Raw genomic sequence first — 15,824 nt, 5'->3', positions numbered from 1 at the left:
AGGGTTGGCAAGTAGTAGAGTTGTAGTGGCCAGTGGGAAGTGGCCCACACTGAAAGCATCTTGGGGACATTAATTGGGAGAGGGCAGGACTAAAGAAGGGGAAACAGTTGGGTGTAGGCTGCAGCAAATAAATTCTTGAAACACATTTTGCTCAGCATGAATAAAATACGTAACCCATGCTGTGTTTAAACTAAAAACATTTTAGCATCGCAAAGTGAATGATGGTGTCAACTAGCGCTCCAAGTGGCCTTACACCGAAACACACTAAATATGGTTCGACAAAGGTGTCATGATGATCACAACAATCACAAAACTGCATTTGCACAGTAGAGATAGTTTGGAAATGATTGTGATTGGTCATGATATCTTCATTCGAACGAACCTGGTTACTTCCATTATGTGCTACGCCAAGTTGAGCTTGGCAGCTGCGGGAGACAAGGCACGAATTGTTCCAACTTTTACATGTTTACCGGTTCATATCTGCCGAGTGGAGTGCAGTGGTGTCAAGAAATTTAATCACGTAATATTTGTAAACACTATTGGATGGCCAACAGCATGCCAGTGTCATTTTTTCTCCACAAACATTTTTTCGTAATGCATAAATCACAGGAAAATGATAAATATGTTGATGCAAAATTGGGTGCAAATTAACACTGTGGGCATAGTAAATTTGATGGGACTGATAAAAAAATGTTGTGAATGGTGGGAAAATGTTAATTCTGGGAACATAAAAGTGGTGTTATATGGTAGAACTTATCAGGAGAGTCTCAAAATGCCCAATAACAATTCACAAGTCATAACAAAATAACTCATCAAAAATTATAGAAAAGGTTACAGAAACCAAATTATCCAGTTTACAAACAGTAATAGTTTTCCTTTTTTACAAGCAATACAGGCTTGTTTTGAGTGTGCCGTCCCATTGTAGCAGGCTTCAAAGCCCCAACAGAACATATCTCAGCTTTGGTAGACCAAGACCTCCAACCTATCACCTGCAGACTCCCATCCTACATCAAAGACACAAACCACTTCCTAGAATGCCTCAAATCCATTCCCACTCCTCTCCCACCTGAAGGCTTTCTTGCCACCATAGATGCTACATCCCTTTACACAAACATCCCACATACCCATGGTCTCTCTGTCCCTGAACACTACCTCTCCCAACACCCACCTGAAGATCTTCCAAAAACCTCGTTCCTTATCACACTTACCAACTTCATCCTCACCCATAATTACTTCACTTTTGAAGGTCAGACCTACAAACAAATCAGGGGAACGGCCATGGGAACCAGGATGGCTCCGTCCTATGCCAACCTCTTCATGGGCCGCATGGAGGAGGCTTTCCTGAAGACCCAACAGCTGCTTCCCCTGGCCTGGTATAGGTTTATAGATGCCATCTTTGTGGTCTGGACTCATGGTGAAGAAACACTCCTTATTTTCCTCCATAACCTCAACTCCTTTTCGAATCTGAATTTCACCTGGTCCTTCTCCAAAACCCAAGCCACCTTCCTGGATGTAGACCTTCATCTTGCTGAAGCTCACATCCACACCTCTGTCCATATCAAACCCACAAACAAACAACAGTACCTTCACTTTGATAGCTGCCATCCATTCCACATCAAATGCTCCCTTCCCTACAGCCTAGGTATTCGTGGCAAACGTATATGCTCCAGTGACGAATCCCTCAACAATTACACCAATAACCTGACCAGTGCTTTCCTCTCCCACAACTATCCTGCAGACCTTGTCCACAAACAGATCTCCCGAGCAATACATTCCTCCCCGTCCAACAACAATGTTCCTGCCCCCAGACCACACAGAAGCATCCCCCTTGTCACCCAATATTATCCTGGCCTCGAATACATCAACAAATTACTCCGCCAGGGATATGACTTTTTCAAGTCAAGCCCTGAAATGAGAACATCCCTTGACAAAATTCTCCCCACACCACCCAGAGTTGCCTTTTGTCGCCCCCTCCCCCCCCCCCCCCCCCAACCTCCTAAGTAACATCCTTGTCAAACCCTACAATATTCCCAGACTACCTTCTCTACCCAGTGGTTCCTACCCCTGTAACCGACCCCACTGCAAAACTTGCCCCATGCAGCCCCCCCACAACCACCTACTCCAGCCCTGCTACTGGTAAAACTTACACATTTCAAGGCAGGGCCACATGTGAAACAATACATGTTATTTATCAGCTGACATTCCTGCACTGCACAGCCTTTTGCTTCGGTATGACAACAACTAAACTGGCTGAGCGCATGAACGGACACAGACGAACTGTCCACCTAGGAGATGTCCTATACCCAGTAGCAGAGCATGCCCTCCAGCATAATTCTAGGGACCTAGGAATCTGCTACACCGTACGTGCCATTTCTCTTCTCCCACCCAACACCTGTCCCTCGGAACTGCGGAGATGGGAACTTGCACTCCAACACATCCTTTCATCCCGCCATCCACCTGGACTGAACCTCCGTTAACCAACCTCACTCCCATTTAGTCTTCAGTCTTCTCCTCTTTCCCCTTCCTCTTTAGCCATTCACACATCTTTTCATCCTACATAGTTGTGTTTATCCTTATACTATATACCTATTTACTTCTGTATGCATCCTCTTTGGTTTGAAGCTGGCACAGTACTTACAGTAGAATATCTTTGGCTTCCCTCTGTCAACCATGCCTCCATCCTTGCTACCCTCCCTGTTTACCTTTCCCTGTTGCTTCATAACCTGGGTTGTGAGTAACTGAATCCACTTTCCCTTCTTCCCTTTCTTTCCCCTCTCTCCTCCCTGACGAAGGAACAAAGTTCCGAAAGCTAGGAACGTAAATTTTCTGTTCTGTTTTGTGTGTATGTATCGGCTGTACTGAGCTGGCCAGCCCCTCTATCTCTTTGTTAGTATTTGTTTCACATCTTTATATGAGATTTTCCATTAATCATTTATATATTTTCTAAGACGTTTTCTCTAGGACAGATTCCCTGTTTGCTCATTGTATGTTGATTATGGATTTTCTCACTTTGTTTCATAACTTTATACCACCTATGTTTGATCCCTATATGTGTCTGACCTCCACGTTTCCAAAACGTTTTAGAGAAGTGCTGTCCATATGGGCGAGGTCATCCAATAACCAGCATTGCAGCCAGTCCATGTGAAACCTCATCAGGTACCCATGTGGTGGTAGCATACTGACTACGCAGGGAACATAACCATTCATGCCCTAACTTTTACCTCACTGTGCATGCTGAAGAGTAGGTGTTTGTCCATTTGGGGGCACCAAGACTCCACACAGTGGCCATCAAGCCATTGTTCTGGCAACCGTGGGGAAAGCCTTCGTTTGGAGTAGGGGTTATATGGCACAGTGAAATGACCTAAGCTATTGGCAATCTCTTCATGAAGACATGAATTCTTCAGTGAAGATCATTATGATTTTAGGGACTTTTCCTTCCTTAGTCATATCAGGGAGGAAAGCAAAATAACTGGCTTCCAGAAACTTGTTTCTCTCATTTCCTGGTTTTCAGTTAGACATGTGGAGGATCCTTTCTCTCTATTAAGCCAATATTTTTTGAGAGGGATATTGAAAACATATTTGGAGAACTCTCTTCTCTTAGTAAATAATGAAGTGTTTCCAGCTTAATTAAAACACTGAACATTACCCAGTGTTGGATGTTACTACCTTGCAAAAAGGTTGATGTACCTGTTACTGTAACATCCCATAAGAGTGTAATGGTATGGGTATAATTTTACACCAGGACTTAGCACTACTGACAGATGAAGAAACACAAAAACACTTGAAATGTAGAATCTGTTCAGCATGTTGAGACTGTCATGCAACAAGGTTGACACTTAGAGCATTCGTTCTCAGTTTTGAGTGAGATTTGCTTCATCATAAGATCCAAATCATGTTTACAGCTGTGATGTGAAGCTGTATTTCCCACCCCTGATGTGATGCTTCAAATCCCAACTCTTGAAGTTTTATGTCTTCCTGTTGTACATACAACCCAGTTGGTAAAGACTGGTTGGCCACTTCATGAAAACTTACTTTGTGCACTGCTATCTGTCTGCAGACAGTTGTGGAAATTATCACCATCCCCAAAGTATACTACCCTAATTAAAGAATGCAAAGTCCGAGAACTGGAGGTCTTGATTGTCCCTCTTGGTTTGAAGCTCAGAAAAACGTGATTCTATCCTGTCTCAATGATACTGACTTTTGCCACTACTGTGGCCAGGTTGTTGACAGTACCTAACATATCTATTTCCTCAACATGGACTTTCAGTAGTCACACAATTAAATTACACCCTGGGAACAATAGGCTCTCCCCTCTCATGGTTCATCCAGCACCATCTGTAGGAACCTCGACTGCCCGCATCTGGTTGGAGAAGCATCGTTTTCCAGTGGCTGAAGGTGGCATGGACTGTGGGTCTCATGGTTGCTCACTCCTCTTTGGTTCCTACAGCCACACAAAATAAGGTCTCACAAGACTCAATTCACCAAAAGCAGTGAAAGAGAGAAAGAACAACTCTCAGGAGAAGGCTACCCCAGTGACCCCGGAGGCTCCAGATCCTCCTTACTCCACCAGCCTCTGAATCAATGTTCATTGTTCTTCCACCTCCATTGGTTACATACAGTGATCCTGGTGTGTGACCTATCCTTTTGAGCCCATCACACGTAACGAGGACACCCATAATGTGATAATTCATTGGGGATGCAGTGGACATTACTGTCACCTGCCAGAACTACAACACTAATTTACTCCTGTTCTGTGATACCTGTAGGTCTCCAAGAACCACATTTCATTGAGCATTCCCCATCTCTTGGAGGTTACCTTGCATTCTGTCAGAAACATACTGGCCCTGAAAGAGCCTCTGGAGAGGTCTGTACATTGGTACACACACGTGTTGTCAGTGAGTGGACTCTCCTCTGTACCACATCAGAAGGAATAGCAGTGAGAGTGTAAATGGCCTTAATGATCACCAATTGTAATGTTTATTTACCCCTATCCAGGGTGCTTACCTTTTCTAATACTTGAAAAATTCAGTAGACACTACCCCGTGTGGGGGAAGTACCTCATTGTCTTGTAGAGGCCTTCTGATTGTCCAGCTTCTTTCTGATCTTTATTTGTCCCCTTAGTGATGGTACTCCTATCCACTTCAGTACCACCCATGGCACCTTTTCAGCTATCACTCTTATGATCTCTTTGCCCAATCTCTTGGCTTTGCTACAGCAGTTTCCATACAACAATTTTCATGACAGTGACCATGTTGCTGGTGATCCTGTAATTTCATTGTCATCACCCGACAGACCAGTTATCGTGTCAGGCTCTTCGAAGGCCAAACTGGTAATTGCATACCTGTCAGATTACATCAGCGAGATTATGGGAGACATGTCCAACGTGATCACCTGCATCACTGAAATGCCATGGTGGACCAAAGACGTTGCAATATTCAGGACCATTGGAGGCCCCTCCAGCATCCTTCACAGGCCACTCTCATCACTTTTAAGTGGCTCCACACTAAGTATCTCTCAAATTAAACACAGTAAGAAGGAATACTGGCAGCACAATGTCTCATACTTAAGAATATATCTCTTTGTATCTCTCCATCCCAGGTGTGGACTAAACTGTGTAGTCTTTTTGGCTGCTGGAGATCAACAACTGTCTGGGTCTCTTCAATCATGGTGATATTTCTACTGATGTTTTGATCCTTGTTGAACACCTTCTGATCCACCTTGTGACAGTGTTGGCATTGTCTTCTTACCGAACTACCTTTCAAACGCATAAGACAAGTTGAAGTCATCTTACTATCCTCTACCCTGTGTCACACTGAGCTATGTAATGAACCTTTCACTGACTGGAAAGTGCTTCAGGCTCTTGACTATTCACACAATACTGCCCCAAGCTATGATTTAATTAATAATTAGCTGATACAAAACCTGAGTGTTAACTCAACAGCTACTGACCACTTAACTTCCCAACCGTTCTTTTCAAACAGTCAGAGGATGATACCCAACCATTATACTGGGTTCACAAATTGTAGAGCTGTTAGTCTCCATAACATTGTAGTTTATGGTAGAGAAGATCCACAGTTGACAATCTGCTTATGTTTGAAATAGCAAGCTGGCTGTGTTGCCAACAACTCATTGCCCTCTGTTTTGACTTACATAAGGCAGAAGACACCACATGAGGCTCCCTCCTGATTTTTTTGTCTCTTTTTTGTCTTTTCTTCCCCCTCCCCCCACCCCCGTTTTTTTTTTTAGTTCGTACATCATTCAGTTCCCCATGAATCCAAGAGAACAGCATCCCACAGGGCTCCTTGCCCAGTGTTACTCATCCTCATTGCCATCAATGGGTTAGTGGCGTCCATTGGGTCAGTGGTCAACCTGGTGCTATATGTGGATGACATTTGCATTTGATATAGTTCCTAATCTGGAGCCTTGGCTAAATGCCAGCTCCGGGGGCCATCCAAAAAGTCTTCACTCAGGCCTTTTCCCTTGGCTTCAGATTATCTTTGATGAACAAGTGAGTCATGCGTTCTGTCATCTTCCCATACTCTATTCTGACCCAAACTTGTACTTGCATATCCAGTGCTTGGATGTTGTTGCACACTCCTGATTTCTGAGAACCTTCTTTCGTAAAAAAAAAGCTGATGTGGCTGCCCCATATTCATCAACTAAAGACCAGTTGCATGTGAAAACTCAAGTCTCTCTGCTTTCTTGCTCACATCTCTTGGGTTGGATACCATGCTACTCTCCTCCATATTTACTGTGCTCTGGTCTCATCTCCTTTGGATTATAGTTGCCTAATTTATGGCTCTGTGGACCATTTGTCTTTGATATTATTGGACCTAGTCCATCATCGTTGAATAAAATTCTGGACTAGTCCTGCCCTTGTCCTGTAGGCAGTCTCCTTGCCAAAGCAGGGATCTTCCCTCCTCAGTTCAGATGATACCATCTCTTGCTCACTTATTCAGTCACCATTCCACACTTTTCTGATCATCCAATTTATGAAATTCTTTTTGCAGGCAAGGGCTACTCTGACCCCCTACAACTTGCCCTTGGATGGTATTACTAGTTGGAAAGTGCCTCAAGGCCCTCCTCATAGCCCCCTTAGGATATGCTTCCAGTGTCCCTCCTCCCCCCCCCCCCCCCCAAGTCAGTCAGTGATTAGTACCAAGGCCACAAATTAGGGTGATTAGTACCCAGGCCACAAATAAGGGCCTATCTATTTAGAGTACCTAAAGTTGAAGTTACCTTTATGACCTGCTAGTGTTTATTCCTTTCATTTCTTCAGGACTGTCAGGGTGCAACTGTTACTTACACTGACAACTCTAAAATTGTAGCTAGAACAAGAAATGCTTTTACATCTTCCACTGGTGAAGAACATTTGTTGCCAGGAATGTGTAGTGTTTTTATGGCGGAGCTGATGATAGCCATTAACAGAGCCATACGTTTTATTCAAGAGACCTCCCTCAACCACAGTTTAGTATGTAGTGACTCAATGAGCAATCTCTATTGACCGATGTTACTCCTGTCATCCTGTGATATCTGCTATCCATGACTTCCTCCATAACCTTAGTCATACTCCTTGCTCAATTATTATCTGGGTCCCAAGTCATGTGGGTGTCATAGGGAATGGACTGGCTGACAGTTTGGGTAGAGAAGTGAAGTCATTGCACACAAATTTTATCCAATTTGAGATATCATCTCAGAATATCACTCTAAACAACTTATTGGGAGTATATAGTTGTAAATATTTGCTCTCTCTTAGCACTTGTAGGTATGTACATGCCAAGTGACAAAAAATGGTTAGACATATTAGTTTTTAATATTTTAAAAAATATTCATATCTGACAGTCTGTAAGAAATGCTATTTACACATGAGAGTTACTAATGAACTTCATGCCATGAGGATATGTCCTTACTGTACATAGGGAGTTTTGCAATAGCTAGCATTTATTATGAAACATCTGTAATTTCAATGTAATATGGAAAGTTCTTGGTGGAATACAAAAACTGCAATGAGTAACAGTATTCTTTCACCATACAGTTGAACTGATAAGTAACTTAGTCATTTAAACAAGTCTGAAAATGTAGCCAAGCGTTCTGACAATATTTTCCTTTGGAACTAAGTGACACAAAACATGTGCATTTGCTCAAATACACTGCCCTACAGTTACTGCTGTGAGTGAGGTGGTGTCAGATGCAGGGGGTGAGAGGAGATGATCTTCCAGTTTTAAATTGTAATGAGTAAGGTGTACAGAAACCAGATGGCAGTTACAAGAGTTGAGGGGCTGAGAAGGGAGTGAGACAATGTTGTAGCCTATCTCTGATGTTATTCAATCTGTGTATTGAGCAACCACTAAAGAAAACAGAAGAAAAATTTGGAGTAGGAATTAAAATCCACGGAGAAGAAATAAAAACTTTGAGGTCTGTCAATGACACGGTCATTGTCAGAGAGCAAAGGACGTGGAAGAGCACTTGAATGGAATGGTCAGTGTCTTGAAAGGAGGATATAAGATGAACATCAACAAAAGCAAAACGAGGATAATGGAATGTAGTCGAATTAAATCAGGTGATGCTAGGGAATTAGATTAGGAAATGAGACATTTAAAGTAGTAGATGAGTTTTGCTGTTCGGGGAGAAAAATAACTGATGATGGTCGAAGTAGAGAGGATATAAAATGTAGACTGGCAATGGCAAGGAAAGCATTTCTGATGAAGAGAAATTTGTTTACATCAAGTATACATTTAAGTGTCAGGAAGACTTTTCTGAAAGTATTTGTATGGAGTGTAGCCATGTATGGAAATGAAATGTGGACAATAAATAGTTTAGACAAGAAGAGAATAGAAGCTTTTGAAATGTGGTGCTACAGAAGAATGCTGAAGATTGGATGGGTAGATCATGTAACTGATGAGGAGGTACTGAATAGAATTGGGCAGAAGAGGAATTTGTGGGACTGCTTGACTAGAAGGGATCGGTTGGTAGGACATGTTCTCAGGCATCAACGGATCATCAGTTTAGTATTGGAGGGAAGTGCGGAGGGTGAAAATCGTAGAGGGAGACCAAGGCTTGAATACACTGAACAGATTCAGAAGGATGTAGGTTGCAGTAGTTACTTGGAGATGAAGCAGCTTGCACAGATATAGTAGCATGGATAGCTGCATCAAACCAGTCTCTAGACTGAAGACAACAACAACAATAACAACAACAACAACAACAAAGGTGTAGTTCTTAGATTGTTGTTTTTTAATGTTAAATAGTAATATGTACATGTTAAAGTGGAACCTCCTTCCCACAATCCTCCCATCCTCTATAAAAGGTTGGAAGAGGAGGCTACCCATCACCTCTGTCCTGAAAACTAAAATACATATGTCAAAAACGTCTCCCCATTCTTCACGCACCTCTTGCTGTTCAGTTCTTCTATAAAATTGTCTTTTGCTAATTACTTGCATTTTAGTATGTGAATGTTACATTATATTTCAGGTCTCCAAATCCACAGAAGTTAACCATTTTATTCTGATATATTATGTTTCAGGGTTGTTGGAGAGTGCCAAAATGACTCATGCAGAGAGTTTACTTCTGGCTGAATTAGAAGACAAACTGAGACACATATTAGGAGTGAAATTTGATCAAGATGATTAGAAAACCTTGTCGTTTGTATAGTGATTGACTAATGATATTTCATATTGTATAATTGTGTTCCTTAGTGGAAAAAATATGAGTATGAAACAGTATATTGTATGTTTCATATAAAGTGATGTTTTGTATACATTTTTGCAGACAAGATAAGGCTTCAGAAAATCAAATAGAAATTTTTCTCCCTCCCCCCTCCCACGCCCACCCACCATCATCTCCACCCCATCCCCAACCCTCATCTGTGTATCCTGCACATTCTAGTGAGCAGTTGTGACAACAAATTTAATGTAACAAACAGTTTACTGTAATGATTGATTGTTTTTCATATTAGGGTACCCAGAGTCATACCATTAGAGGCATTACAAAATTAAAATGCACAGAATGAAGTCTTATGAATGTAACCATATGATTGCAGGATAGTATGCTGCAGCTGTGTTCTTGGCTTTGCTGTCCATAGCTTGTTTCTTGTCAGTTCCAAATACTCATCGTCCTATTGCCACATCAGAGATCTGCTTGACAGTGCGAGTTCAACATGTAGGGGAATAGTGCAGCAAAGTACATGGTTTGAACTTAAAGCTTCCTTGGTTGCAGTATTGCAAATCATTTGCCCCCCAACACTCAAATAGCCTGATAATGTAGTGACCCAACTTTCCCCTGATTTTGACCTAAAGCATATTCTAGATGTTTTGGATTGGTTTACCTGCTGGATGCCTCAGCAGAATTGCCATCACAGTATTTTGGCAATAAAAATAGATCAGGAATTGTTGTACCTAGTCACATGTCATCTACTCCTGTGTCCTCAAGGTCGCAAAATATTTGGCAGCATCAGGAGATGCAAATTCTGAGCATACATTTGTGAAAATGATAAAGCAGCTAACTACATCCCTATCTTTTCCACATTGTTTTGCATCATCTTAAATTGTAATGCTTGCTTGGATATCATAAAAATTGTCTTTGGTGCATAAACGGAAACACAAATCCTTAGGCTCAATTCCCACATGGGATGCAGTTGGGATGTGACAACTCACACTGAAGTGGTGCTGTCACAAAGCTGTGAGATGGTTGTGCTACAAATGGATCAGAATGTGTTGTTCATATGGATATATTGATTCAGTGGAACTTTTGTAACTCACAAATCTTGAGCAGCAAAGAAGATATTGGGTACATCTGTTATGGTTGAAAAAAAAAGGAAGAAAATGGCAAATTCAACGTAATGAAAAAGCTGAACACACATCCCACATGTCTCCAGCATTTTTACAGAATGTCTCAAAAGTGTTTGCTTATTGCAGTAAATAATGAGAAAGATAGCATTCAGAAAAAGGCAATAAAACTGGAACATTTTGATCCTATTTCTTATTTTTCATATGATATTCATTTGAACATAAGCCTAAATATTGCTGATTGTGCGAGAGATGCTCAAAATGTTGGAACACTTCTCCAAAATATGGTCATCTGTTTGTAGAACTTAAATTCCTTGTTACATGGCTTACCTTTACTACCATGTGACATAGATTTTGCCCTTATAGAGAGGAACAAAATATCCTTTCACCCAGAAAACTGGTTTCCAGTCATTTCCAACATCAAAGGCTATGGATTCCTTCTGTGCAAGATGAAACCAAAGTATTTCAGAGATCTTAACACACTACTTCTCAGGTTGCACAGAGGCTCATTCTATATAACTTATATGTCTGGCTACACGTTTCATCTGACTACCTTACAACACTAAGGGGAAGGAGAATGGTTAATTCTCAGCAACCATGGATTCGTCAAAGCATTGCAGACAAGCCAGGAGGTACTGGGAAAAGAAATCTTCCACTAGATAACATTAGTTTATGTATCTTGTGTGATAAAATTCTGCCAGTAAAAAGTGCCTAGGAAAAGTCCTTACTTGACATTTGTCAGTATATGCCAACCAAAAGATGGAATTTCTGTGAACAAGTACAAAGCGAATAGTAGATTTACATGTCTGTCTGGCAAAACCAATTGGTTGAGGACAGAGAATGTAATGCTTGACTGTACATGTTTAGTGTAATTGCAACAGCAATAATGTTAAATTTTTCTCTGCCTTCCGCTGCTACTGCTTGTGAAGATTTTTAATGTAGTAAACCTTGTGTGTTCTGACTTGGGTTTTTGTACTTTCTCAAAATAAAGTTTCTATTTCTGGAATAAATAACACAGTGTTTTAGCAGCACAATGTTGTAACTACACAGATTCAACATTGTTTGTCCATGAAAATAAAAAAAAGATAGTGCTAGTTTCTGAAAAAGAACAAGTACTTGTGTTATTTTTCAAGATATATGCAAAAATAATGTTTTACCTAACAAATATGTAAACATAAAATAAGTAGGCATAAAATATCCAGAATACACAGTACTTTAGCTGCAGCAATAGGAAAATCCTATTTCTCATTCATTGCTCTCTGGGATACATGCCATTTGTTTGGCAATATGTAAACAAAAGCGGTTATTGAATGTGCCATTAATGAACTTGTTAGCTGTATACTGTATACATAAGTTTTTCTTGTCTACACTAACTCTGCTGCTGGATTTGTGGTTTTCTACCTGTAGTTTTAAAATGAAAATAATTCCTAAAGTAATATTAAGTTAAAATATGACTGTAACTGACTTCATAAACCACATACAAAAGAGAAGTTCAAACCAAAAATTTGTGTAGTGTGCGACCATAATATGTCAAGTGTTGCATGTCGTAGCTCCTCGTAACCAAACATCAATTTATATCACTTATTTACTCGGGACTGAAAAGATGTATCACTCTCCTTCCATCATTAAAAACAATTTCAATACGTTTTATATATTTTCTATGCAACAATATATGTCCTAAAACCCACCAAATATAAACTTACCAGTGACTGCAGACTTTTTAAAATATGCTCATTGGTTTACATATTTGCGAAATATCAAAATTATAAAAATAAAATCAGTTCACTATTGAGCTGTGGTTTTGGGCTATAAGACATGGAAGAATCATTTTTTACATACTGATTAGTTTCCTCAAACTCAAATGAGCGAGATTGTGTAGTAGAGAATGTGTGTGAATTCCAAGACAGTGATTTTTAATTTTTTATGTGAAAAGTAAATGTTTCACTGAAAAACTATCTCCAGAGACAAATGTACCTTTGCTTCAACTATGCAAAACAAATTTTTTGAGGCACATCAGTTTGACTTAAAACTAATGAAAGGAGCACCATGCTAGTCATCACTTCGGTGCAGCACTCGTGGCTATAAACAGACATGGTACATGCCACGGAGCGACGTGTCTTCACCACAACAGTTCTGTGTGAATTGCTTCAATTGTTAATGTAGAAGTAGTGCGGAACAGAACCTCATTGTCATCAGACATCTGTGGCACACCATTCCTGTGTGAATTGAGCCTTAGAACCCCATCATACGCCAACTAATTCATCATGAAAGGAATGCAAGAAACGTGTTTTAAAAGGCCTCCTGTTGTGGAAATGCAACTTCCTGTGGCACAAAATGTGTGCAGAAGAAAGCTGAAAATATATAAATGACAAGTTTTGTGGCCATCTCATAATGTTTAAGCTGAAGATAGCTGTAAATTTAAAAAAAAAGCCAACTCTACTTAACAGCGACATTGAAATCCTTAAGAAGGAACTTGCATTACTAAAAAAAGAAAATATGAGACTTTCAAGTGGAAAGCAATTTAATTCCAAACCTACTCAGTGTATAAGTGTATGCAACCAAGAATTCAGACATCAAAATGTTACACACATTGAGGTAAATATTAAGCTTAATCTGTTGCGATGAATAAATCTTCTCATGTTATTCTTGATAAACTCTTTATTTGGATAAAATCATGCACATGACCCAGGTTTCAGGCTGTAAATCCCATCTTCAGGTGCTTATAAAAAGGAAAACTAAGAGGGATTCTTCATAACATTAATTAATGTTAGAAGGGCTCATAGAAATGTGAACATCGGGTTATACCTTGATTGCATATGAGAAAGACGGACCTCTCATGAAAAAAATCCAGCAAATTTATCAAGTAGTGTGTGAGATCCTGTTCAAGTGGGGCATGGAAGGGTACTCTTGAGTCAGCCAGTACCAAAACCAGCAAATGGGACCTATTGAAAAAAACATGAATGTAAAACAGCAAACGAGCACACACTACCAGCCTATTTGGTATGAACCAAGTGCAAATGACAACACGAGGTGTGCACTTAAGAAATTAAAATGAAGCCCAGCAGGATTGGTCAGCAGACTGCCATGTGAACCGTGACGAGACTCTTGTGGACACACACATGTCAGGGAGTGGCTGCCACTGGAACCACCAAAGAAATCATAACCAGAAACACAGATGCAAATCCACGTTTCCTCCGAAATGCCACCAACTACTAATAGCACTAAACCACCTTACGCATGGCATTAGCTAAGATATGCCTAGTACAGAGTAAACAATAAAAGCAAGGCATGCAATATATAATGCAATTGTCAAGAAATAAAAATAATAATAAAAAGGTATAATGAAATTGACAAGAAATGAAATTAATAAAACCATAGAATAAAATATAAAAGGAGGCAAACCTGCATACCACAAATTAAACATAATAGTGGAACATGTCTATACAGAGTTTGTCATACTGAGAATGCACAGCTATTGATGCAGATAGTGCAACATAACGTGTCCAGATGAGTCAGACTAGTGAACCTGACAAACATATATAATTATACTAGTAAGCAACAGTATACGGAAGCAGTTGGGTGTGCAAGTGAATGTACCTAGAAAACAGCCATCAAAATATTTTGCAGTGTGTGAGAAACACTCTAAAGGAAGCAAAAAAAAAAAAACGAACTATGTGAAATCAACAAACTTATACGAATGGACTAATGTATACACTGCTAACACAAACAGGAGAGGTAGCCACAAAGAAAGAACAAAGTGTCAAAAACAAGTTTCTGTTACTCGCCACTTGTCTTTTGAAAGCCATCATGGTGCCACGCAGTGAAATAGATGTATGTCCTGAGATGATAACACATCAGATAAGCAGTCTTTTTGTGATACAGGCATTGTGACTCTAACCTATCAGTATAGTTTTCAAAGTCTGCTATTAAACCGACTTTTGCCTTTAATTTTCTGATGTATTTTTAATACTGTTTTTTAAGTAATATGCGGCATTTGTATTGATATTCCAAAAATGTAATTAAGCTTTCCCTATTTAAATTTGTTCAGATATTCCTTTTGGGTGGTCTATAGAGCATGTTTATTAAAAGTTGCAATTAATTTGTAGTTAGTGCTATAATTCAGTACAGGGAAAACTTTGAGAGCCAATCAGTGTAATTCTGTATACTGACCCATATATAAACAGAAAACTGAGCATTACAACTTTCCTGTAAGGTTCTTTAAATTATTAGAAACTTATGAATTGATGAGATATTTAGCATTCAGACTCATAAGCAGCCCCATTTTCCATCTCGCATTTTGTCATAACCATTGTTATATTCCAAACCTTGACTACATATTTTTATTACTTTAATTTTTTCTATACCAGATGACAATAAAGCATCAATTAATTAATTCACTAATTAGGTATTTCTTGAAATTTAGTATCGTCTGCAATATGGCACTCCTACATGTAAGCAAAGGGATTCATGTTGTGTAAGAATAATAACATCCAGGTATTTTTCTAAATTTCTAACCAGCAACATTTTCTATAAGCCAGAATCACATTGGTTCTTGTAGGTCATCCAAATACAGGAAAATCCAGACTAGCCAATTTTTGGAGTCTAATGTAGTTTCTGGAATAAGTTTATTCTTATGCCCAAAATTGTCAGTTCACAGTTAGACAGCCCACGAGTAAGATCTATGTTGGATGCACATTTGATGTTGGCCCCTGCCACAATCATGTGCATTCTTTACATGAAAATACATGCACTGACAACTGTGAAATTTAAGAATTTTACACATTAAAGACTGTCGAGTGATTTCTATAGCCCAAATTAATGAAAATATTTATTGAACTGTGTTTAGTAAGTGGGGAATGTTATGTCATCAAAACTAGTGATTCTTGGACATAATTTCATTATAGACAGATTTCATTTAATTACCACAGAGCATTTTTTCTCTAGTAAGTTACTAAAGAACAGTGTCAAGTGAGAACTGTGACATTTTCATGTAAATATGAACTGTTTTGTGCCACAGTAGAACAATTAACTTTAATTGTA

General features: G+C 39.6%; 1 protein-coding gene across 2 annotated transcripts in view; it reads left to right on the top strand.

Moving 5' to 3' along the window:
- Nucleotides 1-9,789, top strand: part of LOC124709122 (trans-1,2-dihydrobenzene-1,2-diol dehydrogenase-like) — a 101,786-nt gene extending 91,997 nt beyond the window's left edge. For both annotated transcript variants that reach the window (XM_047240778.1, XM_047240780.1), the window contains exon 6: nucleotides 9,524-9,789. In XM_047240778.1, coding sequence (XP_047096734.1) covers nucleotides 9,524-9,630 — 107 coding nt within the window. In that variant the 3' untranslated portion in view covers nucleotides 9,631-9,789. The remainder of the gene's footprint in view (nucleotides 1-9,523) is intronic.
- Nucleotides 9,790-15,824: the final 6,035 nt, after the last annotated feature.

Source organism: Schistocerca piceifrons, chromosome 7 (assembly GCF_021461385.2).
Source record: "Schistocerca piceifrons isolate TAMUIC-IGC-003096 chromosome 7, iqSchPice1.1, whole genome shotgun sequence".
Lineage (NCBI taxonomy): Eukaryota > Metazoa > Arthropoda > Insecta > Orthoptera > Acrididae > Schistocerca > Schistocerca piceifrons.
Note: the sequence above shows the minus strand (reverse complement) of the source record. Positions and strands in the feature narration are given on the sequence as shown.